Below are 27,810 nucleotides of genomic sequence, written 5' to 3'. Positions count from 1 at the left end.
CTGGCTGGCTGTTTATCTGGCTCTAACTTGGCATCGAACGCAATTAGGGGATTATCGTATCATGTTTCAAGACGGGTATATCTAGATAAAGTTCGACGTGAACCAGGCTAGTAACATCTCCAATTCACACTTTATCAGTTAATTTTAAAAGCAGACTTTGCTGATAGGTTTCAAAGGTACTGTATAGTACAGTACTGTGTACTAAAATAGTCTTCGAAAGATAAGAGAAGTTCAGACTGTGTTGCTATGTTTATTGTTCCCGTTCTGTTTTATGTTGGTTTTGGAGAGCTGTCGTATAAACATCCTTGTGATAGCTGTGAAATAATGCTTCGTGCTTTGTTCAAATTCATAGCTAATTTTTTGCAAAAGTATTTCCTGCTTTACAGCTGATAGATAATATAGTACAGAATACAATGATTACTGTACTGTACCTTAGTTTGAGAATGAGCATATTCTTATTTCTCAAGATCTCAAAGGCATCGACCTCTTTCTACAGACAGTAGCACTGCCTACAATACAGTACTGAATTTACTGTAAACTGTGATTCTCAATTAAATAATTACAAATTTTTAGTATTTGACTTTTTGCAGTCGTCTGTTCATGGTACTGTTGCACAATATGATTGCAAAATCATCATATGATGATGATGGCACCTAAGCAAGAAAATAAGATTATTGTACAATTTCTATGACAATATACCATGTGACACTGCGACACTGCATCGTTATTGAACAACTACTGTATCTACTGTACCAAGTGATGTTATGGCGGAGCAACTCCGCCCAGAGCCCCAGGGCAGTGTACAGTAGAGGTCCATGGTTATGCACTTGTATATCACATATCCACATTTGTCTCTATGCGCTATCCAGAACAACAGAATAGTAAAAAAAAAAACATGAATAAAAGTAAAAAGAAAACAACTAAAGAATGATTTAAGACGGCGCTTAAAGATCATTAAATTAGGAGACTCTTGAACAGATTGTAGAAATGAATTCCAGAGCTTGAGGCCAACAATTGAAAAGACCTGACCTTTCTCTAAAAGTCTTCAAATGACAGGTAGGCACATTAAGGGTTATAGACGTAGTGGAACTTAATGTTCTTTTACATTTAGCAGAACGGGGTGTGATCAGTTCTGAGATGGTAGTGAGGTGTAGGAATGGCACAAGGACTTAAATTTATAAAGGAGCACTTCAAAATTAATTCACTGGTTGATTGGAAGCCAGTGCAGTTTCTTAAGTGTGGGACTAATATGTTCAGAGTTAAGCTGTATTTGTAATCTTCATAGAAGGGTACAAGGCAAACCAACTAGGACACTATAACAGTGTTCAAGTTTAGAGGTAATCAGAGCATGAACAAGTTTCTCTGTGGCTGCATCATCAAGAAAATGCCTGATCTGTCTAAGGTTACGGATACTGGCATTTCATATAGTTAGATTTCTAATTCAAACGATTGCTAAGAGAGATAATAAATATCATTTTCCATATTAGGCCCTAATGTTATTGAATTTTTAAAACCTTTTGGTTTGTTTTGTCTGTAAGCTCCTACCCAGCCTAACACCCTCCCTCTCAGCAGTAGTGCTCCACCACTACAATAGCAATTGTAGTTTTTCAACCCATCAGAACCAAAGATTTTCAATTAAAACCTACAGTGTAACACAAAAACTCAATGTTATTACCCTTGTATGTAATTGTCAGTTTATAAGTAATAAACTTTCATGCTATACACAAGTAAATTATATTTGTTCTAAATCATCACAATTAATAGGTTTTATTGATAAAGTGTAGTAAAAATATGTCATGGGCTGTAATGTTAAATCTATATAAAGCATTGACTCTTCTAATTATTACTTATTGTTGTGCAATGTGGGCACCAGGTGACAAAACTAATATTAACAAAATTGAAAGCATCCAACGTAGAGCCACCAGAATAGTTATGTTTAAAAAAGATGGTGACTGGGACACACATTATGTAGATAGGCTGAAAACGCTTAACATATTAAGCATAGAAGATATTTTTAAATATCACCGGCTTGTTCTTGGTTTCAAAGTTCTTCATAATGTGTGTCCACCAACATTAACAGAGTTTGTTCATAAGAGTGAGCGTTGTGAGGGTAGGCTTATTCACTGGAAAGCCAAAAGCAATATTTTTCTTAATTCTGCTTTCGTGTCCTTTCCCAGGCTCTGGGAAGAACTACCTCCTCTACTTCAAAACTCTGTTAATGTTTCCTGTTTTATAAGAATAATTTAATTAAGCATTTTATTTCATTTTATGTTTCTGATTAGTTCTGATTGTTTTTGTGTATTCCCTATCCGGGCAATGCATGATGTTTTTCTCCTATATGCTTTTTGCCAAATAAATATTATTATTAAGGGTAGTGTTGCTCAGTAACGAGAGCAGCTTCCTGTACTGTAGCTCAGTCCGCTACCGGTGGTAGTCACTGTGTGTGCACTGAACTATGGAGATCCCCTCATATGTATCTTTGGTCGCTTGCTCATTTCCCTCCACTGATCTCTTTAAATTTAAGCTGGAAGGCTGAAATACAAGTTACGATAAAACATGCCATCTTTTGAAAGAGGCGTTTAGGCCATTCGCCTTGTGTGCAATGGCTTGTGTGCATGTTAAAGAACGCAGTACACTCTTCGGAAAAGAGTAGGAATGTTTGTCAGTGTAATACCAAATTCACGACATAAAGATCTCGCTGAAAGCAAGCTTTGAACTTACATGGGTTATTCTTACTCTTGCAGTATCCTCCTAAAAAAGCCATATTCATGTCACATGTTATTATGATATATTATTAGTGACTCAGAAATCTATTTACCTGTAAGTTTTAAATAGCGGAGCTCCTGCCAAATCACTCAAGCCTACAGTACCTCCTGTTTCTAAGACCATCTCCCATACTTTAACTTAAGTAACCTAACCAAGTGTACAATAGCACAGTAGTTTGGTATCTATTGAGAACTAGTGTTAAAAGCTGTACTATAGTTTTCCAATTCAAAGAGAAAGTACACTTTCAAACATTTTCAGTTAGAAATTTGCTATTCCACTGTCTGAAATATTTTAATTATAACTTTTAGTTTAGAGGTTTACTTAATTATTTTGGAATTCACACTCTTTTTTTATGCATGTTCACCCATAAAGCTCAAGTGCACAGTAAATGAGGTACCATACAGTATGATAGGTTTATATTTCGTTCAACACTTTCTGTCCGTCTTTTTGTTTAATTTCTAACTTCCTTGTTTTGAGTTTCGGTAATTCTATATTAATTTTTTTAAACTGTTGTTTCACTTTTTATCTAGGTTTTACCTTGTGTCTGAGTGCTCTTACATTGTGCAGTACAGGAGTTGGGACAGCATTTGTTGTGTTTTACTCCTTAATCTAGAGCTTGGCTTATTGACAATGCTACAGCATTTGTTTAGTTGTGTTTTTCTCGTTATCTAGGTCTTGACTTGTCGAAAGAACTGTACAACATTTGTTGTGTTTTTCACTCCTTGTCTTCTAGGTCTCGACTGAATCAACATTACACATGTTTCACTTATTGTCTAGGTCTTGGCTTATTGACAGAACACTTCAACATTTGTTGCGTTCACTCTTATGTTTTGACTTTTTTCTTTTTAAATACAGTACCATATTTATAAAGGGTGACCCTTCTAGATTGTCTCAGAGCCCAACCACACTTATATCGGCCCTTGGGCTGCCTTTAATATGGCCAACTCTAAAAGACCGTTTCCTTTCGGTTAGTATTTTATTTGTAGACTTTCGCACTCCCTTCTTTGTGTTCAGTGGCAGCGCCAGGATTTCCCTGAAGAGGGGGCTCAATGTCCCTGACGGGAGGGCTGATGTCCCCGACGAGAAAAAAGTGGGCGTGGTCGGGTGTCACTAAAAACCTTTTGAAGGTGGTCCAGGGGACATAGCCCTGCCTAGCCGCCATAGGATTTGAACCTAGGACTGTGGAACTGGAAACCTGGTACCATCCAAATTACCAAGGTCCACTAGAGAGTAGTAGTAACTGATTGACAACAGAGTGCTACCATTTGTTTTGTTTCATGACCTATTTATGTTTTGCCTTATTTACTGAGTGCAACAATACAACATTCAGAATGGAGAGCTGTATTGGGTCCAGGATTTGAGTCTTGTAGTGGTCAAGGGACAGATGTTTTTTCCTCAACTTGACCAAAAACAACTAATAACAAGATTTATTTCATGTCTAGCATCGTATGTTTGTTGTTTTGAAGGAATTTCCACTTAATACAGTACCTTAATAAGAGATAGTGATGAAACTATTGCCTAATAAATACTTGATGATTTTTTTAAATAAAAGAAAATATAGTTGTAATAACTATGAACATTTTTTTTTGGTTTTATTCATTATTATTTTATATATTTTTACAGATTACTGTTGTTACCACCATATGTCATCATTAATGTATGATGACATGGTGTTAGTTTTGTCTGTATGACTGGGTGCAATCAATAGACTAGATCCCCTGGAATGGGTGTGGTATTGTAGTGATGATTAGCTCTTTGTCCATGTGTATTGAATTATTAAAATCTGGTTATCAGAATCCTGATTCCTTATATTAGGTGAAGGTCAGTAACTTGGAACTATAGAGAAGAGCTTCATGAATGGTATTCTATGCTGTTCTGTAGTTTTGTTTTCTGTGATCTTCAAATTGGAAATCATCATTGGAAAGTTCTCTAGAACACTTCATTTATGGTTTCATCAATAAAATATTATAATGTTTTATTACTTTTTGAAGTTTCATATAGTTTTAGGCCTTCAAGTGTCCCATTGTCTAAATATTAATAGTTTTATAAATAAAGATATAGGGCTTACAATAGGCTTATTGTGTTTTTGGAATTGATTTCTAAAAACCCAAATAATGTTTATGATTTTTGTGATCAAGTACATGTACAGTATGGTAAGTTGTTTTTTCCCAGTATAATAGTTAGTCTTGTATAGAATTTAATGTAATTATTATTTTATTACATGAGGTTCTTTTAGCTTTGTTATTAAACATAGTGCCAATTAAATAAGTACCGTATTACAAATGTTTTTGGCAGTACAATCATTCAAGCATGGACATTTAAGGGAGGAAATTAAATAGGCAAATTAATCTCAAATTTAAAATATTATTCTTATCGCATGTGATACAGAAGTTAAATAAGAGGTTAAAGTTAGGAAAAGGCTGCAAACATGACTAAAAAATGTCAAAAACCACAATAGTTAAGGTAATCAAGTTGTGGTAAGAGAAGGGGATGTGTATGAAGAATCATGTTTTGAGCAAAGCAGGACAAGTTAACTAAAGGAAGAAGATTGCTTAATGTATTCTGTCTATTACTTAATGTGTATGTGATGGCTAATAATAAATTAATAAAACCAGAAAGAAGCATACAGGTTAGTACTAGGCCTATAACATTATCTGGTTTTGAAATAAGATGTTAAAGTGCACAGTGAATTATTAATTTATTAAAATTTGCGAAATATTTTGATAATATCAATATTTTCAGACTTAGCGGTATTTAAACACACTGTGTCCAATGAAAAAGGCCATGGTACCAAAAGCCTGTCCATATACTTTATAAAGCATAACATCAGTACAAGCTTGTCTAAATATTTCAACAGGGAAGTGGGCAAAATATCAGTTGTTTCCTTCAATATTGGAGAAAGAACTCATATTCACGGTAGATTCCTCACACCCTGAATAATTACAAGCTTACAGGATGCTAAGTAATCACCTTAGCAGCTTAGCGGTTAAAGCCGAGTGGGACATAGGTTGTGTGTTGACTCAAAAACAAGCGAAGAAAGTACTAAATGCAGTAAGGAAATACTGTATGTGACACATTCTGGGTGGGGAAGGCAAACTTTTTTTGGTAGCAGCCTGGTGGGCTAATACTAGACAACTATGTTTCATAAGATTTTTGACATAAAGGGAAAGTAGCTTGCTAATTTTTTATTACACCACCGGATCACATGACGAGGCTAGCCCAGAGTGGTTTTTACTGGATATTGTTTGCCAGGAAGTACTAAATCGAGTCCTGGAGGGGGATAATGGGGGAAAGTAAAGGCAATTGACACTTTAAATAATACAATTTAGTCAAATATATTACTGTAATTAATATTTTTAAAAATATATATTACAAAAAATCATTCGTGAAACTGTCAATATTGTCCTAATCAAAAGTGGCAACCATGTTAAATTTCGGAGTCAAAAGGACATGTTCTCAGAAGATTAGGCCTACTCCCTAATGTTTAAAGCTATTAATACATAGGTCCATGTTTAAAGTAAGTACAGATAGTTCAGTATACATTTACTATATAAGGTAAATTACGTTCAGAAATGTGATTAAATTGGTTACTGTAAGATTGATTAAAATAAAGAATTTATTTATACTTTAGGGAATATGTAAGGCAAGTATTACACATGGAATTAATTTAGAATTTAGCTTATTCATTGCTTACTTTAGGAAGCTTTGTACCATCCCTTTCATAGTCCAGCTTCCTTCACACAACCCATTCCGTGTGTTCTCCTTTGTTCATTTATAAACTGATTCCAACTGTAAATAGAGTTTACAGTATGTGATGTGTTGTGTGTAAGAGAGTGAGTTAGATAAATCTATTTTATTCCTCCTTGTTGAAATGATTGGCATTGCTGCAGTACGTAGATAATCATAAATTAAGAGTCTGAGTCACTATCTTGGCTCCAAAATACTTTTGAAGCAAACTTTTGCAAGTTTTAATCGTTAGCTAAATCTAAACTGAATTCTATTCTCAAAAAACATGTTTGCATCCAGTCCACTGTGTTGGCTGGCGTGAAATGTACAGCATTTACTTATTTTTTCAAATCGCTTTTGGGGATTTTTGTTTTTTAAACATCTTTTTCCTCAATTTTCTAAAGGCATTATAATGTAATTGTAAAGAAATGCTCTTTAAATGAATCTAGAATTTAAGTTTTAGTAATTAACAATGTGTTTACATCTAGTGCTAATATTATAATACTAAAAAACATCCTAAATTCATTTACCTTTCTAATTTCATATTTCACAAAATACAGTACAAGAAATATAACTTGGTTAACTGCCAATATTATAATGTTTCGTTACCTTTGAAATGTTTCAAACCTCCCCTCCCCCCCACCCTTCAAAGGAAAAGTGGGGGGGGGGGTTTGGAGTCCAATTTTCCTGACAAGAACTTAAGTGGGTGTGGTTCGGCATCACTCATCATAATATCTCCTTAACCCTTAACTGACAATTTGGGGATTTCAAAGGCTTCGATCCATTTAAGAGTCTACTAATATGTAAATATTGGGGGAGGGAGAGGGATAATACCAACATAAAACAAGTTGTTTTTATTTACAAAGCCATCACCACATAAATGCATCCTTGGTACTCACAGACACTTAGTGCTTAAGCACGGGTTCCCATATTGTGAGTTTAAGTCTATTTGTATAGTACAGTATGTATTGTATTGCATTTTATTGTATAAGGATGTTTGTATCTGCATGATTCTTTAGGTGTTTGATGATATACAATTAAAAAATGTAACTGCCCAAACAAAAGATAAGGAAGTGAATAAGCCTACTATAATATGGTAATGTGAATTTATGGCTATTCAATATCTTTTACCTGATTAAACATAGATTTTTATTATACTATACCTACAGAGAATGGATTTGGAATTTATATTGTATGATGTGTACAGTACTGATAATTCCCCAGAAAAATTTCTTCCAGAAGAAAATAACAATAATAATGGTCTAATGTTTAGAGAGATGCTATCTTAGGATACTTTTCAGTGCTTTGTCTCTGTCAGAAGTTTTTGATCCCTAAAAAATGAAGAGTTCAAAGTTCAAATTATAAGGGGTTTTCCACATTTCATAAACAAGTTTTACTATATTCATTGAAGACACGATTTTGTGGCAGTGGCCCACGACAGGGCATTCACAGGATGTCATGTACAGTACACAGTGTACTTGGGAGTCCCAAGTTGTGGAAGTCTAATTCCTGGAGGTTCTTTTATGCAGGTCAGAGGTTAACAGAGGTTTGTGAAGCATGTATAGCTAAAACATGTGTACAAACTTATAACCATATTTTAATAAAAACAAAGAAGCTTGGGCAGGTTTAGTTTGCTGTTAATATCTTATTGCCTCACAGAATGTTTGATAAATAATATTACTGCCTTTATTGTTTGCATAGAATTGGGGAAATTTAGCCTAGCCTAAGCCCTAGTTTTGAACATATCATACCTGTCAACCTTGAGAAATTTCAAGGAGCAAGATTGGATGACACATAATGAGTGCCAAAGGCACTAACAGTGGCTGGGGGCCGGGGCCGCCCAAGGTTCCCAGTTGGGGTCCAGGGGGCAAAGGCCGCTGGATGCTTTGGCTTAAATGGCATACCGTATCTACTTGATGTTAGTGAGTTTATAATGATCTCAAATATAGTAGTTATTGAAATCATGGAGGTAGAATGTTATGATGATGGATGTTAGTTATGGTAAAATTCATTACAAATTGAAAAAGAAACAAAATTTACTAAACATTTTAGGATAAGCGTAAGTTTTGCCGGTGTTTGCGTAAGACCGTAAGATTTGATTGGAATGTGTAAGACTTAAGGCCATTGCGTACAGGTTGACAGGTCTGGAACATTTGTTAAAATCTTGGAGAAATCCAAATTCTATGGGGAAATGTGGAGTTTCCTGAAGACAGGGAGATCAAATTCCTGGAGACTCCCAGGGAAATCCTGGGGTCTAATAACCCTGGGGCTCACTCTTAATTATTTCTATAAGGGTGGGTGCCGCATTTACGGGGGTATTTTTGAGGACTCAGTAGCACAAGTGTGGGAATTTATGGAAGAGTTTCAGCATGTATATGGTATATTTGCGAGGACTTTGTGGTAAATACCAGGTAAAATTGGTAGTTAAAGTCCCTGCCCCATCCCGTATCATCAAAGCAGTATAATTTTTCACAATAGCGAAGTTTTTTTGTGCCAAACCTACAGTAGAGATTGCGAACGGACATAACTACGGTCTTATTCGCCATTGGGAACTAGAACAAGTTTAATTTGTTAGGTTACATGGCCATAATAGTAGTTCAACCGATACTGGATTTCAGTAAATGGTAGTTCAAGTCCCTAATAATTTTCAGTTGAATACTGTAGGTAGCGCAAGTGTCTCATGTCTTGGAGTGGCTGCTGCTTTATTGAAAGCAAGACTGAAACTAGGCTAATATTTATAAAAAGACAATGTAGTTGACTAGGTGTAGATAATAACATTTTAGACAAATGGTTGGGTGAGCAAGTATCAGTTTTATAGTAATGGCTTAGGCCTAGAATATTTTTACGTCACGATAGTAATGGAATTATTAATTGAATAATATATAAATATGCTCGCTAAGTATTTTATTATATTAAATTTGAATAAACTTAAGTAAAATGAGTGTTGAAACCCACACGGTCGAAAATTTAACACAGTTTATATATGCCCATCTAAGCAAGAAATGGGAATTTCCCTAAGTAATACTACTGTAGTTATTGTTTTGTTATGAGTTAGCAGGAAAAATACAAGTATTTCCAGTTGTGTGTTGTTTAATTAAATTGGCTGCTAAAGTTGAAATTTCTTAATTCTGGTATTTGTAAATAATGTCAATGTTTAAAAATAAATAAAAAATTTAATGTGAACCAGCGGCGTAGCTGGGTGATGACAGGCCCCTGTGCAAGATTAATTATCGGGCCCTTTGGCATGAAATGTCAACCAAGGCCCATAGCCTAAGTTACGGTTGAGGGCTTGGCGTCATTGTCATATATTTTCGATGCACAACAATTTCAGACAACAGTGTCTAAGATTTATAATATCTCAAAAAAGTGATATAAAAAACCCACAAAATATCTGCTCAAACATTTATTTACTTTTATTATATTCTGTCGGTTTAAAAAATTAGAAATATAAAAAAAAATCAAAATATAAAATATAAATCAAATGATTAAATATACAAACAAAAAGAATGCAAATAAAATAAAAACAAATAACTAATTCAAAAGTGAATCTCCCATCTTGTGCTATATACACCATAGTTTCTTAAAGTGTGAACAACCTTGTATCCTGGTACTAGATGAACTTGTTAAGTGCAGTAGTATGGTAATTGCTGTCACTTGTATATTCTCCTTTTCCTTTCCAAGCCCCCGGAAGCTCCAATGTTTTACCCGTAGCTTTAAACGAGCGGCACTTGATTAATCGATTCTTCTGCTTTTTCCCGTTTTCTTTGTAAGTTTTCCTCGTAGAATTAGGATATTATTTCATGATTATTTTTCCATTTGTTCATGTAAAGTGCACAGAGGCAGCTTTATTGTATTATGCGCTATATAAAACTTAGTCTTATATATTGCATCTTTTATATATTATACACAATTGAAATGAACACAATAATCAATAATTATCTCATCTAAAGTGATTATTATTGGGGGCTCGCTGACTATATTATTTATTTCTTTTGAAAATTAAGTAGGAAACATTTATTTTATAATTATCAAAAACTATTGAATAGGCCCCTAATACTCCCAGGTCATAGTACTTTCCACTGGCTGCACTGCCCATACCTACGCCAATGATGTGAACAGTTTGGAGATTAAAAATAGGTGCGCGACTTTATACACAAAAAATCATAATATTTCGTATCCTATTTAGGGGTGCGGCTTACACATCGGAATATACGGTACATGTGAATACAATTTTATTTAAATGCTTGATTCATGATTTCATAAATACAGTGTCATGATATAATGCTAAATACTTATAATTTAAAAATCAAGATTTCTAAGTACTTGTAATGAATATAGTCTTCTGATGTTTCAAATACAGTATTTGCTCATTAGTCCTTTTGGTGTTATTGTCATTACATTGTTGCTTTGTAACTTTCAATTTTAGGATGAAACCTCACCTTATCTAGCTCGCTGGTAACATTTTGTTTTCTTTATGTAATGAATCTTTTCGCTACGCTCAGCTGTTTAGATTGTTGCTATGGCCTCACAAAGTAATATCTTACAGTAAACAAACGTGTGTTTGGGGGACAACACTTGTGTCTGTAGGACATGCACGTTTTCCAGGTCCTGTTCTGACTGATCAGTTAGTTTAAATGACATTCAGCATTGTACTGTTGATAATCTTATGAAACTGAATAAAACAAAACAAAGCAATTAAACAAAATGTCTTTAAAGACTTTAAATACTTAAAGTCAGTCTTTTGGAGTTTAGGTTGCTAATACTGAGAAATAGTATAGATAAAATTCCTGTAATCCAAATCAATTTTACTTTATTATCCAATCTGCATGTTTAATGTTAAAATTAATCAAAATATTTTTAAATGCAAAAAAAATATAATAATATTATTCATTTAACCATAGGTCAGATGAATAAGATCAAAGATTATAATGAAAACTTTCCTATCATCCTTGGCAAAAGCTGAATTAAAATAGAAGTATGATCATAATCTAATATTTCTAACTGTATAAAGTTAGGTGAAAAATGTGGAATCTATGTACTGCTACAAACCAGTTAATAAATGTGTTTATTGATTTATATTGATTTTAAGTGTGAAGTTAACATTGTTTGTGAAAGACATAATCGGTTGTTAAATGGAGCATGCAGTGGGCTTTATTAATGTAGCTTTGTAACCAGACTACAAGGTGTTAATTGTGTGCTATACAATAACAACTGTTGTATTTCTCAGCTTTGTTGTAGTGAAATTCATACTGTATCAATTATGTCAAGATATAATTTACATGATCAAAACAATAAATGAATTTAAAGAACTAAAAAAGAAAACAAGATAAAGATAGACAGCTTTTTTGGATATTCCTAAAATATAGTATAAAGCCATTATTCGATTGATTTCAATTAAAATTGATCAGATTGATAATAAATCTGCTATTTCTTTCCTCCATTATCTTATCTTAAACTTGTGAACTTCAGTAGGCCCCAACTTTATATATTTTTTTTTTACTGTGAAGCTTGTTAATTTGTCTACCAGTCAATGTAAGTGTTTTCAAAGAATATCCAGCATGCATCTGTGAAATGCTAAATCTTTAAATTTTATTATTTATGCTTGAGGTTGAAACAGGCATTTTCCTCACAAGAATACTTAAAATTTAAATTGGGTTATAACATAGATGGATAATCCAGTCTTTTAATAACCTTTGACTTTTTTACACCTTATAGCTATATATTCGAAATAATATTATAACAATAATAATTAGAGTAGATTATCACTGGTTGTTTTTGCTTACTTCATCTTGAAAATGTTTTTTAATTTTTGGGAACTGTGTTTCCTCAAAGATAAAATAAGAACTGTATTTTACAGATAAAACTTCAATTATAGTCCTTTGTACAGTAGTAGTAAAACATGATTTCATGTTTTTGAAATGGTAAAAGATTCTTACCTACAGGTTATATATTGTATATTGCAACTGCTTCCTGGTTCAGGAAATTTACAAGGAAGAATGTGCTACATGAATGGGATGTGGGAATTGCAAGGAAATGAATGATGATGTGGTATGAGAATTAGAAACAATGTGGCATGAGGTTGGATGAGAATGTTGAATGAAAAATAATGTGGCATGAGATTGGATGAGAATGTTGTATGAAAAACAATGTGGCATGAGGTTGGATGAGAATGTTGAATGAAAAATAATGTGGCATGAGATTGGATGAGAATGTTGTATGAAAAACAATGTGGCATGAGATTGGATAAGAATGTTGTATGAAAGTGTATACATGAGATGAGAAGTCTGAGAATGAAAACACTGTGGCATGCGATTAGATAAAATATAATATGACAGTAAGAAATCATCTGGCATGAGATTGGATGAGAAGGTTGTAGGAGAAATAATGTGGCATGAGATTGGATGAGAATGTTGTATGAAAAACAATGTGGCATGAGATTGGATAAGAATGTTGTATGAAAATGTATACATGAGATAAGATGTATGAGAATAAAAACATTGTGGCATGCGATTAGATAAAATATAATATGACAGTAAGAAATCATCTGGCATGAAATTGGATGAGAAGGTTGTAGGAGAAATAATGTGGCATGAGATTGGGTAAGAATTTGAGATAATATATGTGATTGGATGAAAATGTGGTATATGAATGAATGCAAGTATGAGAATGAGGAACAGTGTGGCATGAGATTAGATGAGCATTGGTATGACAGCAAGAAATCATGTGGCATGAGATTTGATGAGATTTGGTAAGACAGTGATAAACAATTTGGCATCAGATTTGATGAGAATTTGGTACTGTATGGCAATGAGAAACAGTGTGGCATAAAATTGGATGATACTGTCCAAGAAACAATAATTGCTTAGGAGTAGCATCATCCATAAAATGCTGAGTAGCATACAGGATCTACTTATAATGTACTACAGAATAGCAACATTCATATTACACATTTTGTAGCATTATATTTAGTAGCATTAATGCTTGTACGTTATTATATTTGCCAACATCATAGTTAGCGCAATACATTTTCTTCAATAATATAGTTTTGAAAATAAGAGATAACAATTTAGGTTGTGTTAAAAAAGTTTATAAATCTCCCAAATTCCAAGCATTATTATGTAGCCAGATTAATACTTAAACATGAATTAACAGGTTATATGAAATGGATCTGTCAAGAGAAAGCCATTGATATGCTTAAGTGACCTTTGATAACCAGGAACACACACTAGACTGCCAATTGTCAGGACTGCAAGTTAGCGGTTAGTTAGCAACTGCCTCATAGCAGGCCACAGAACATGTCAATGATTCTGCTGCCAAAATATTTCATACTTCAACTAGGCCTACCTTTATGAGTACAGTACAACATTTTACTCAAAATAAATCTGGACTCAGTCAAGTCGAGGCTAGATAATTACTGTATGCTATGTATTGTTCTGACAAACTAATCACTCCTAACCTTTTATAGCCATGTTCTCACGATCACTCCTATCGGATGCAAGTTAATGAGAAATCCAGTCAAGGCTGCATCAAATTTTATCGTATGTCTACACGAGAGTTATAGCGGATAGTTATAGCGCTTATACACTAATATATAAATGTTGAAGATTAAAATTATTTCTATTGATCTCATGATGATGTTTCAATAAAAGACGACAAAACAGAAATTACATTAGGCGAAGGCCTGCCTGGGCTAGGCCTGCTTTGAATTGGGTGGGCAGTAGGCCATCCCAACTATCGACAAATAAAAGGCAAAATATGTTTAACATCCAATGTTTTCATCTTCACTTGGTAGAACATTCCAAAAAAAGCGAAATAAAACACTCTAATTTTTTTTTTTTTCACCTAACCTAAGCCTACCTATTAACATTTAGGAGATTTTCGGCAGCATTTAACCTGAGCCTCCAAATGTAATATGCGGGTATGAACGTTGTTCATGGTTGTTCTTGCTAGAATGTGTGAATTGCAATGGCTAAAGATAAGGTTACTGTATTAGCTGTAATTTCAAAATCATGTATGTACAGTATCTCACCAGCGTTCACCGTATCTCGTTCAGTCGTATCTTTAGACACAGCAAACGAACTACCACGCTACTTTGCTGATTTCCCAAAAAAAGATGAAAATTGAATGAAAATTTATATGAAGTTTACCACGAACGGTAATAATATAAATTTGTCCTGTAATGTTTTATTTGGATTATTTTGACAATTATAAAGTTAAAAAGGTAATTATAAAGATGCTTTGGTTGATATTATGAACCAACTAGGTCTAGAATTGCCTCGAAAACGAGACCGTGTTCAAGCTACTGATGTTATTGCAATCAACATGTGGCAAGTCAATTAACAGAAAGTTCTGTCGGATGAGAGCCTTGCCAATCCGGTCATTTGTCAGTGTTAGCTTTCGGGGTGAAGCGCTTGTTTTGTATCAGGTGACCCCGTTCATACAGTCGGTGTCAGCCTTATAACAAGCGCTTGTTTGATAACTACGATATCACCGGTGTAACTTTGTCGGAACAAGGCTTATGTATGTTTAACTTTGACACCGTGTTATTAAACAATAATGAGGTGTTGCGACAATATCCATTGATCCACTCCATAAACAGAAAGGCTTTATTCAACATCATTCTCACTGTCTTCTCGCAACACGTTTAGCCTTACAACTTTTGTGTTGATGTATTTTTTAGAAATAAATAAAATAGTAATATTGACCATAATTAGTTTTAAAAAAGCATCTTTTTAATATTTAATTTGTCTTTTTTCATTTATTACATTTTTGTGTGTAATAACGCTCTGAGAGATTATTATTGGGTGCTACATTAAAACCTATATTGTTGTTGTTGTTGTTGTTGTTGTTGTTGTTGTTGTTGTTGTTGTTGTTGTTGTTGTTACTGTTGTTACTGTTGTTGCTGTTGTTATGTGCAGCACTTGAGCCATGTGCTTATTGTTTCCCTCTTGTTTCAGACAATGATGTACCCCCAGCAATACCAGAAAGGGATGTCATTGTCAACGAAGAGGCAGAAAAAACAAGGGGAGAATTTACGTCAAGTCTACGCAAAATCAGTGATGTAAGTATTATGGCATGAAAGAACAAAAATTATTCATTTGCATTATTTGATACGCAATATAGTAAAACATTACATAAAATGCTGAAAATACATGTGACAAAGTTCAAACTCATGCAAAAAATAGATACTTAAAATTTGTTAATCTTTTTTAATCATAAGATCAGGTCAAATTATCGCCCATTCTTACTTTTCAAAATAAATTTGATACTTTTGTTTATTTAATTATTTTTTTATTGGGAGTAGCTGCTTTTTTATTGGGAATAGCTGCCTAATTTGATAGTGTGTAATTTTTTCATTATTTTTTTCTTTTCAAATGTTCAATAGACAGATAGAATGTTGCATAATAGTTGTAGGTACAATATCAAACAATGTCAAGCATTGTTGAAAATGGTTTGAGCTGTGTATTTCATCCTGAATTGTTTTTTTTTCTATTTATAGTAACTTGTGTTTTGTTTTATCACACAATATAGTACTTATGACCTCTATCCATTACTGCAATAAGTCCAAGGGGAAACTTAAATGTAGGTTATGAAACTTCAGTAAATACGAGTAACTATTTAAAGAACATCAGGTAAAAAACACAGACATCTGAATTTAGGAGCTTACAAGGGTGTCTTATGGGAGGCAAATATGATGGCTATGCCCCTGTTGCCTAAACTTTCAGCATTAACTTAGATTTGACTCATTCGCGCAAGTATTTTACAGCCACCTGTAAGTGTGCGTATCTTAATTTCCTTGCCATTTAAATACAACCAGGTGTCCTTTATCACCTGCTGCTACTACTTGCAGTCTCAAACTAGAACAGTGTGAATTTATTTTGACATTTTTAGTGGAGGTAGTAACATAATTTTTGGAGCCTTCCACTGACAGATGAAGTCAGTTTTGAAATGTTTTACCATAGTGTGATGTGAGGTCTGCCAAAACCAATCTGGAAACCAATATGTAAGATACACATGCAACTGTACTCAAGCATATGTTCATTTTGTATTTAGATGAGCTCACATATGAGCTATGATTCAGATCAGGTCTTGCTAGGAAATTAGGTCATCGTGGGTTAGAATAGCAATGGATGGGATCTACAGTAGTGAGAGAGATACTGCTTTAATTATGCAACTGCACTATCTGGTGAAATCTGAAAAATGCACTTCAAAATTTCAGTTAAAATTAGAATTGTTTCAAATGTGAAACATACTGAATCAAAACAATTCATTTTTTACTTTAACCTTTTTATTACAAAAATATTTAAGTTGATTACCAGCTTATTTAAGAGCCTATGCAATGAATAACAACATTATAAGGGATTGACAAGGAAAATATTTCTGTATACTAATTTTCAACTGAGAAAGCTAATGACTTGAGATATTGATTTTTTATTAGCTCCATTGGCTTAACGAGTTGTGGAACCTGGGTGATGAAAACATGGTGGGGCCCATGAAAGTTCAGTGAAGTTTTCGCTGACCTAAGAACATAATGAATATTAAGGCAATGTCAGTATCGTTAAAGAATATAATAATATTGTGTGACTATAAGTCATAGAATCAACTTATATTTTCACACATTCCAGGGCAACTGTGGTCTGGTGGTTGGGGGTGATATTGTCCCTCCATCTCTAAAATTGACTTTCTGAACCTCTGTTTTGAATTTCTGGATCTGCCACTGGGAGGGATGACACAAAAGTATGTTTGTACTCATTTGAAAATAACACCTAAATTAATGAAGTTAATATATATAAAGATATGTTTGCTATAGTGTGGAAACTTACTCCCAATGTTTTGTGTTGTTTAGTGTGGATGGTATTGGGGACCCATGAGCTGGGATGATGCAGAGTCACGGCTTGAGAACACTCCAGATGGATCATTCCTTGTAAGAGACAGTTCTGATGATCGGCATATCCTCAGTCTTAGTTTCCGTGCACAAGGCACAACCCATCACACAAGAATAGAACACCACAACGGTGAGTCCCATCTACAACTCATTGGCTTTTCTGTGACAACGGGAAAGCTATTGTTTCTGTTCTGTTTTTTTTCCGTTTCTTGTGTGTTGTTTTCATGAACATTTTAAAAATGTACTTTTACTTTATAATTTTAACATCAGTTCTTCTCATTATGTCAATGAGGAAGAGTCCAGTTCGGGCATAGTAAGTCTAGTTATCACTTGTTTTTATAGCTAATTAATAACAGTCATGAAAACAAAATGGAACTACTGCAACATTTTAAATATGTACAGTAATTGTCACTATGCGAATCCAACACTATCCATCATTTTATATCAAAGCAATTTCATTTTGGTTGTCATTTGGAAACATTAAATACTGATTGATGGTCCATTTTATTTGCAGGTAAATTTAGTTTCTGGTCGCAGCCGACTTCTCACGGTAGTGCATCCATTGTGGAGTTCATTGAAGAAGCCATGCAACATTCCCGTAATGGACGTTACCTATATTTTCTCCGTCCACGGCTTCCTGGATTTCCCCCAGCGCCAGTACAGCTTCTTTACCAGATCTCACGATTCCAGAAAGCACGTTCCTTGCAGCACATGTGTCGGTTTGTGATAAGGAAACATGCAAGACTTGATCACATAGACTTACTGCCACTACCAAAGCGTCTTAAAGAGTATCTGAAAGAAGGGCAATACTACACACCAGATGATATCCTCAAAGATATTTAACAAAGCCACACGTCACATTTTGTGTACATATATGCCTTATTTATTCTGCAAGCACTCTTTTTTGCTTATAATAAAAAAAAAGTCAACATCGATTGACATTGATTTCAAATGCGGTTATTTACTTCTAAAAATGATTTTTTTTTTTTATTCAAAAATTATGTCAAAAAACACATTTGTACATTTGGGTTTCTGGTAGCTTGGAGCCTTTTTTAAAAATATGAATCTGAAAGTGGAAAATTAAATTGAGAGTAAATAATTAATGTAACGAAGCTGTTGTTATAAATGTTTGGCAACTTGATCAATAGCAGTGGAACTTTTTTAAATCTGTTACTTTAGAGTAAAATGTACAGAAAACAAATCTTTACTCACATATATTAACCTAAAACCAAATAAAAAATTCTTTAAGTAATTGATAATATATATATATATATATTATATTCCTGTGATTTGAAAATCTCAGATTGCTTATAATTAAAAAATTTAAATTCAAACCACAAATATAGATTATTAAAATGTTTGGAAAAGGTGTAGGCTATGGTGGCTTAAGTTTGAACTTATATTTATAGGTAAGAAATTTAAATTATTTACACTAATGCTTATAAAATCTTGTATACTGTAAGTGTTATGATGGCTGGTTAGAGTGTGATTTGAACTCCTTGTTTGTCACAATGTATAGGCCTATTATGTATATATTTCATAGTTTACTTTGTTAAAAAATGGTCAAAATGGTAAGGCTTTGCACACTCTGCGTCGTATGATCGTCGCCGATAAAACCATCTTCGTTCTTCATAGCGCTTGATGACGCAACAATGTTTGCTGATTGTCGATGTCAGACTGAGAGGATTTTTATTTAAAAAGATCTGTTGAGCGAGACTCATTGGACGTATTTGACTGGTCGTTCTTCATTAAACCACGCCCACTTGCGCAGTGGTAAGATCCTACTTAACGAAGACAACCAGTCGAATAGAAAACTGGCAAATACTTGACAAAACAAAATGGCTTTATAGTTACCGCGATACGGAGGTATTATTGAGATCACTCAGAAAAGCTCAGCACACGCAAAGCTATGCAAATGAGCATGATCCAAAAGTGGGGAACACATTAGTTTGTCGCGTCAAAGGGATCTGTTGCCGAGTGATCTCCTAAATAATACCTCAGTGGCGTAATGGAGGTTGCTTCGGATTGTGGCAGTACAGGTTTTTCGTTAAAAAGTGTTTTCATCCAGTTTTTGAAGTCTGTTAGCCTACAGTTATTTTTTGACTTGGGTAAATATTATAATTTTTATTTTCTGAAATTTAAATGTTGTTGCTAAACTGACCAATTGGCCATGTTTGTCTTGGTCGCATGGATAAATTAACGCTGATTAACACACTCTTGGTTTACGTTAATTTTCGTTGTCAACTAAGTCTATTTTATGACCCAGTCAAATGAAAATAATACTCAACAAAAAAATGAACCAGTCAAATAAGCCCATTGCTTTGCTTTCTCTGTGGAATCGTGTCGGGCTGCGACCATCGGTGCAGTGTGTAGCTGCCTTTACCTGTGGCATTTTTCTGATATACACTTTCAGCATTTGCTTACATTTTAAATAACAATTAAATAATATTATGGAGCTACAGGAAACATGACAGATTTATTTTATTTAATCTATTATGCTAGTTTTTAATTCAGTTTGTTTTATAATGTTTATATATTGTTGTGTTGGTTTATATATAATTCTAGAACTAAGTATGTAAATCTATGTGCTGTAATGTTTTATCATTATTCATTATTGTTATATAATGTTTATATTTCTATAATGTTATATTATGTACATATTATGTTATTTGTAATGTTTATATCATTATTCAGACATATAATATATTCATATCTATCAATATGTTTCAACTACCAGCTATTATTAATATACACACAATATATATAATACGCACAATAAGATGTGTATAAGAGACAGGTCTTAGTTTCCGTGCAATAGTATATTTCAAGTGATATATGTAATCAAAAAAACACCCCATTTAAAACCATGATTTGACATCACAATGCTTCATAATGCTAAACAAATCTTTGTCGATGTAAGTAAAATTCAGAAAATAGTAATTTTTAATTATGGGAACAGGAACACAATATTGTCTAGATGACGCTTACTGTAGCTTAACTTATATCCATTCAATCTTGCAAGTATCATTTGGAATGGAATATATTTAAAAACATGTTGTAGGTTCTTTAATAAGAGATAATAAGATTTAATAGTTATATCCGCAAGGCTTTTTGCAACTGCTCTACAATGACTACACATAATACTATTAGTGATAGAAAGACCTGGAATTTTTGAATAAGGTTGCAACTTGGTAATTCGCACAAATAGTACTATAAATACATCTTGGTTCTCACTTTACACAACCAATGTACTTTTGAAGGTAGAAGTTACTGTAAAGTTGGTTGTGTATATAAAAAGCAAAGATTTATGAAGGTACAATCATCCGTCCCCTCCCCAACTTGTGTGATTGATGTGGGCCAAATTCAGACATGAGCTGGTCTCACACATTACGATTTTGCTTACGATAAGCTGCGCTATGACACTTAGGACTACTTAGGAATTTTTTTAATATGTTCAAAATTCTATGATATCTTCCTTATGACTATCTGTGTCGTGTCACATACATAATACCTCTCACACCTTGCCCCAGCTCCCGTGCACAAGACGATTTTAGACTGAGTATGTCTTAGCGCAGCTTAGAAGCAAAAATTGCAAAAACGTGTGGTCCTTGCTTTATAATAAGAATAGAAGAAATTGATACTAAACATGATCCCCTGTATAAATGAATGAAGAATTTAAACAAATATGTATTTTTCATCTACTGTTCAATATCAATGGTGGCGCCAGCGGGAGGTCATGGCCTGGACTCCCCTTTGTCCAACGACATAGCAAGTTCGTTGTTTCAAAAATAATAATAGGGAGTTTTTGATTTGTGCGACGCGACGTTCGAACGGAATCACTCATGCGTGACCATCCTACCTGGCATCATATGTTCTCTGCATACGCAGATTTGGCCAAATTACGTTCCAGAATCTACTCGACGAGGTGACCTTAACATTCTCGCATGCTCAGATGACTTTTACTGACGTTATTACGTCCTACCGTCATTGTGCAATCGAAAGCTCCCTAATTTGCCTATCCACATAACATTATTTTGATTGCTGAGTTCCCTAATATTGTGGTGTAAAAGCCATACTAAGCCATAAAAACTCTTCCCATGTTAGGTAGGTACCAGGCACTTTTCTTCCAGGGCCAATGCTCAGTCAACCACTTGGTTTGGACCCTTGGTAGATATGTCAGACCCCCCCCCCCCCTTTTCTGCAAATCTCTGGAGCTACCACTGTGCAGAATACAAACATAACATTCAATGTTGTACTTCTTGGTAATGCATTTCACTAAACCACACAATGATTATTGCTAATTATATTAGTATAATGATGATAATGAATTATAATAATAGTTTTAGACATTCAAGTAAAGAAACATTAATCATTCAAAAAATTAAATAACTGTTTCACTGCTAAGTTATTATTATTAATGATAATAATTAATTATATTAGTTTTAGCCATTCAAGTAAAAGAAATCTTAGTTAATCATTAAACAATCAAAAATTAAATAAGTATGTTTCTCTGCTACACTACAGTAGTAGTTATACATGGGCTAGCATGGATGGATGCCAAAGTCTGGTTATTGCACTCTCACAAAATCTTGTAAAGTTCGCTAATAAACTCCATGACTCACACTATGCTCATGCACTCCTTTGGGAGCCTGTATATTAGTCCCCAACTATTTTCAATCTCAACTCTCTGTAAAATGTTCAGTTAAAAAAAATAAACTTCTTGTAATTGTGGATATCTGACGACACAAACTAAATTTTGTCTGGACGTGTAAAAGTTACAGCAGTGAAAATGTACAAGAGTTAAAACGTCCTTTAAATTTGGAGAAAAGGAATTGAAAATGTAGAAAAATTCATCACTTATATATAACAACAGTATATCTAAATGAGATATGATTTTTTTTTCTCTTTACAAATGCATACTCTTTAAAATCTTAAAAAATTAACCTATAAGTTAGCGTTGATGCGGGTTAATAAATACTGTATTATATATATATGAAATCAAGTATAAGAATATTTTTGCTATAGATATGATTACCATACAATGGTTTAATATAATGATTACATGAATTTTCTATTTGCTGCCATTCACAATCTGTTCTCAATACTCTTGGAATATGAAGTGGTATTTAGCCATGTACAGTAGTTATTGCGTTATCCACAGTTAAATTTATGCTTCCAGTAACTACAGCAACTTATTCCTTCATTGAGGTCAGCAAAAGTTCAGAGTGATGCATGTACCAAATAGTTTAAACCATTTCAATAATTGTAAAAAACACAGTGTATATTGATTGCTGTTCATTCTATACACACACCTTATTTAATTTATCTATTTTTTATACTCCAAAATTTGGATTCACAATTTGCACTCCGTGCGGAGGGAAAAAAAATGATGTTTGAGCATTCAATTATGGCTGGTCCATGCACTATCTGCTTTTATTTTTTGTCTTTCATTCTGTAATTATGAAAAAAAATTTACGAGCAAGGAGCTTATGTAAATTAAAGTACTTTTTAGAATTAGATCTGATAATTTTTTTTTTTTTTAAAGATTTTTTAATCTCATTACCTGATTTTGTATGTTAAATATGCTAGAATTAACATTAGGTACTGACAAATATAATATTTATTTGTTTGAAAGTACCCAGGGCGGTATAAAACTTTGATAAAATCGCATTTTGGAAGAGAAATTGTGTTAGAATAACTACAGGTATAACAAAGTTGTAACCTCATTATTGACAATAAATTTAGATTTGTATGTTATACAGGATTTGAACAGAAAAATTCTTGATTTGTTTATATAATTAACTGGTAATATAAATAATTTATGTAGTTATGATTCAGTTTGTATAGTATTGTTTACATGTAATAGCGCGATCTGGCAATGCTAAGACAAACAAGTACTCGGTCACTATTGATATTCTGTATGTACTTTTCATTAGTTACATGAACACAATTTAATCTTTTGTTGATGATCTCCAGTGGCATGTCAATGGAGATGCCCAGCATGTGCACCCCTCCCCACCCGCCTCCACACTGCTGAAAATTTTCTGAGCCAAAAAATTATGCTCACTTAGTTAAAAGTTGCTTCGTAGCACCCCCTCTTACTTGAAATTTTCATCAGCCCCCCCTTCCATTTTAATACTCATCGATATGCCAGTGGCTGCAACAAGGATGTAACAAGAATAACTTACTGATTTATAACATACAAATTGATTACATGTATTTCTGCTCTTTTTAAATACAAATGTACTACATGGAATTCAGTCTACTATCAAAACTTACTTCAAAATTCAATACTGTTTTCTCAGTGTGGCAAAATAAAGACCTTTTTATATATACACAACACTTATTGTACATTTAATGAGTGACTACATGTACATAGAATATACAACTATTAAACATACCATAGTCAAAAAACACAATCCATTCTGGAGTATGTGTGTTTGAAATTTCCAATGGTACAATTACATCATCATACAGATATCATCTGATGATAATGTAATTGTAAAATTGGGAAAGAAATTATCCCCTAAATTGAATTTAGTTATCATTTTATCAAGGAACTTAAGGTCCTTGATTTTACACACATGTTTATGTAAGTCAAAATGTCATTGATCATGCGATAGACATTTAAATTTTGTAGCATCATCATTATTAATAATTGATAATACCGGAAGAGTTACTTAAAATTTGAAGTCAAATACTTGTTCTGATATTAACCACCCATCATTTGTTTTTGTAGTAATACTTGAATGTGTGCATCTTTTCAAAGCATATGGAATACAATTTAATTTAGTTGAATTATGTTTGTATATATGAAGCTCGTGTAAATCACTCCTTTAAACACTGTTTTTACACCTAAACATTTTGCTGCTTAATTTGTAAGAAAATCTATGCAAATAGTGAACAGTTATACCTTGTTTTAACTGGCATTTAGAGTATCACATACATAGCTTAAGCTCCTAGCTCAAATGCTTAGAGTTGGTGTATTTGCAATCAAAAATTTGTGAATATGATATTGATGATAATAAAACATGATTTTACCAATAAAAGTGGATTATGATTTTTTAATGTAGATATGTAAAAATCCTAATACCATTGAGACCTTAAAAAGTTGGGGTGGTCTCGGGGTAGAGGGTAAGCTTTTGTGTTCAAAAATTGAAGATTGTTGGTACTTTGAAATATTGGTCTCGAATTAGAGAGGTCTTACGTTGGAGGGTGAACTGTATTTAAATTGTTTAATTGTTTTCGTTTGAGATTCAGAGTTAGTCATAGACTTATTTGCAAGTGAGTCGCAAAGCTTACTGTGCAAAAAACCACAGAAAAGTAAAGTGGCTATTTTGAAATATTCGTCATGTACTCTAGTTGGGAGAGTTAGTTACTTATGGTATGTGGATCTTCAAATCGAAGGTTTTGGAATCACCTTTCTAAAATATAATACTATAAAAGTATTTGGATTTGCACAGTTTGCTGATTTGGAAGATTTATACGATTACCTTGGCTGATTCAGAGAGGTAGCTACAATAAACAGGAAAGCAAATGGTGACATACTTGGATTTCTGCCAACCTGATAGAGAACTAATGCTAAATATCAGAATCCACCATAACTGCCCATGAGCAATAGATGTATCAGCTCCTTCCCAACTACTTCTTAGACTTAACTTAATCTTGAACTCACAACAATCTTTTTGTTCCTTCTATCAATCCAAAATGATATTCTTGAGGGAAACCAGCCAAATAAATGCAAAATTTATAAACACTAAAAAAAGAATATCTGATGTAGCATTAACATTTGGCCTGTAACTGAAGCTGTCCACACTCTGGCACGGATCCAGTAGGGGACATGCAGGGGCCAGGCCCGGCTCCCACTTTTGGCAAGCAAGAAAAAGGGAAGATAGAAAAGAAAGAAAAAAAAAATTGATCTCCCAAAGCACCTCGGAGGTTATTTTCAGGCGTCTAGAGCACCGAAATTTCGCTGGGCATCCCACAGACCCACTAGGGGGATGTTATCTGGATCGGCCCTACTTTTGGACATCGCTGGATCTGCCCCTGCATGTGCCCGTCTTTTTCCACTAAATTTTAAAATTTCAATGCTTACATTAAAATTTGCGCTACTCACTTATTAGACTTGCCACAAGTCTCTAATTTATTGATTTTTCGTAGTATTAGCAAAATTTCGGAGAGTTTATGTCAAGAAACATTTTGATGCGAATTAGATCCCAGAAATAGTATACTATGAAACGCCATGCAAATAAGTAATATGGAATGCCATTGGTGCCAAAATCAATTTATTTTTAAGCCTTTTCACTGATTAAGACAAATTTTAGGGAATAAATAAATAAATAATTTAAATAAAATTAATTAATCCAAGATAATAAGGCAGAAAAAAGGCTACATGTACACTCTGCAGGTTGAAAACGGCGCCTTGAGCAGCTCTACCAAGAGATGGATACGTGCGCCTAATAAAATGACATTATTATTATTATTATTATTATTATTATTATTATTATTATTATTATTCGAGCATTTATGATATAGTAGATGACAGTTTAGAAGCCTAATATTTAAGGTAAACAATAGAAATAAAAGTGAACATGTTTACTTATGTTTTCAAACTTTATTTCATTTTTTTAAAGCACTACATTTGGAATACAGTACATGGAATAAAGTACTTCTTAATACAATACATATGCTTACAATAATAGTAATTATAATTATTTATAATAGCAATCATAATGAAAACTTTTCCCCTATTTTTGTCAAAAGCTCAGTCAGGTAAATTTGACATACATCTTATGCATGAAAGCACTAACCGCAGAAAACTCGAAATTCGTAGCTGTTATTGGCTTAAAGTGTGTGACATCATTCCTAGAGAGGGTAAAAATGGTTCTGAATACAAAATTTTAACCAATCAGCATGAGACTTGCATGGCAACAAAGCTTAATTTATGAGCTACACTTGACCATTCACCCCAAAGTTAGATGACCTATGTTGCAGTTATGTTATTAAGAAGAAGCAGGAAGTATAACAAAAAAAACGATCACTCAATTTTGCATTAGTTGTAAGAATATATAGATGATTATAAAGCTTAAAACATCTAGTTTTATAATCGGATCACCCCAGATTGCCACAAATTATATAGTCGATTTTGTGAGAAAAAGGAGTCCCATTTTGACTCACTGTGTTCAGGTGCGCAATGAACCGTTAAGCGAGCAGATGACTGAAAGTTTTCATTATGTTATATTAGTTTTTTCTTACAATTACTTTGGTTCTGCAGTAAAACATTTCATTTTAAAACATTCAAAGCATTTAATTACTCATTTAAAATTTCTAAATAACTGTTATGAACTTCCTAGGAGACATAACTAACCTATTTAAGGATCTCAACAAAGAACCTAGAAACAGTATTATCCATGCCTAGGCAAGATTTTTTTATACCTTGTTTAAATAAAGATGATTTTGAATAAAAATTAAATTTCTGCCCAGTTAGCAGACCCATTGCCACGAAAAAATTAATTTTTGTATTTATTTTTATTACGCCCTGCCACTGCCTTGAAATGTTCCAAAAATAAGATCTATATTTCTTCCTTATTTCTATACATTTGCGTTTATCAATCCCATTACTACACTGTCTACATTAACTAAAAAAATGTTTTATTTTCTCCTTCACCTGGATGCATTTGGCAAAACCATTTGCTAAATAAAACAAATTTAAAAAAAAATTTTCCCGAGCTCCTTTGACATCTTTAAAAAAACATACAATCATTAAAAAAGATATAAAAAAGTCTTGCCATATGTTAATTTCAAGGAAAAATATTTTTCAACTACAGACTTTAATAAACAACTCTTGGCCTCAATGAGTTAACTGGATGAAGATATTTCTAAGAAAAATCGCTTGTACTTTAATGACACATTTATACCTCCTATGATTTCACCAATGAGATTTGCTTTCATCAGCAACCAATTTGAATTATGGTGATGAGTAAGAAGCAGGTGGAGGAACTAATTAACAGGCAATCAAATATTATGAATCCCATTCTCATTTTTAAAAAAATACAGCAGATAAAATAATTATCAAATAGCTAAGGATGTATAATAGTATATAATATATATTTTTTCACTGTAATTATATATTAATCTCATCTTTTGACAGTGCATACTCAAATTAAGAGACCATGGACCTTCTATGTTAAGGATCCATATTCAGACCCCAGTAAACTGATTTGCTTCAGTACAATACAGTCAACCATTATTAAGAGACCATGTCTCAGGAATTTAAAAAAAAAATTGATTTCGAGATGGTCTTGATTTGGAGAGAGCAATGTATTTCAATCCTCACAAATTGTTACAGTAATTCCGGGAGTTTGGTGCTTACTTATTCAGGAGTTTTTTTTGGTTGTTAGTTTAAAAATACGTAAATTTTGTTTAAGTGGGAA

At 33.3% G+C, this 27,810-nt stretch overlaps 1 protein-coding gene across 1 annotated transcript in view; it reads left to right on the top strand.

The window, feature by feature from the left end:
• Positions 1 to 19,959, top strand: part of LOC117104972 — a 35,914-nt gene extending 15,955 nt beyond the window's left edge. The window contains exons 3-5 of the mRNA XM_033245951.1: positions 15,450 to 15,553; positions 17,339 to 17,507; positions 17,892 to 19,959. Coding sequence (XP_033101842.1) covers positions 15,450 to 15,553; positions 17,339 to 17,507; positions 17,892 to 18,220 — 602 coding nt within the window. The 3' untranslated portion in view covers positions 18,221 to 19,959. The remainder of the gene's footprint in view (positions 1 to 15,449; positions 15,554 to 17,338; positions 17,508 to 17,891) is intronic.
• The last annotated feature ends 7,851 nt before the right edge of the window (positions 19,960 to 27,810 follow it).

The sequence above is a fragment of the Anneissia japonica genome, unplaced genomic scaffold (assembly GCF_011630105.1).
Source record: "Anneissia japonica isolate Jap-2015-1 unplaced genomic scaffold, ASM1163010v1 scaffold287834_len5846547_cov211, whole genome shotgun sequence".
NCBI classification, from domain to species: Eukaryota; Metazoa; Echinodermata; class Crinoidea; order Comatulida; family Comatulidae; genus Anneissia; species Anneissia japonica.
Note: the sequence above shows the minus strand (reverse complement) of the source record. Positions and strands in the feature narration are given on the sequence as shown.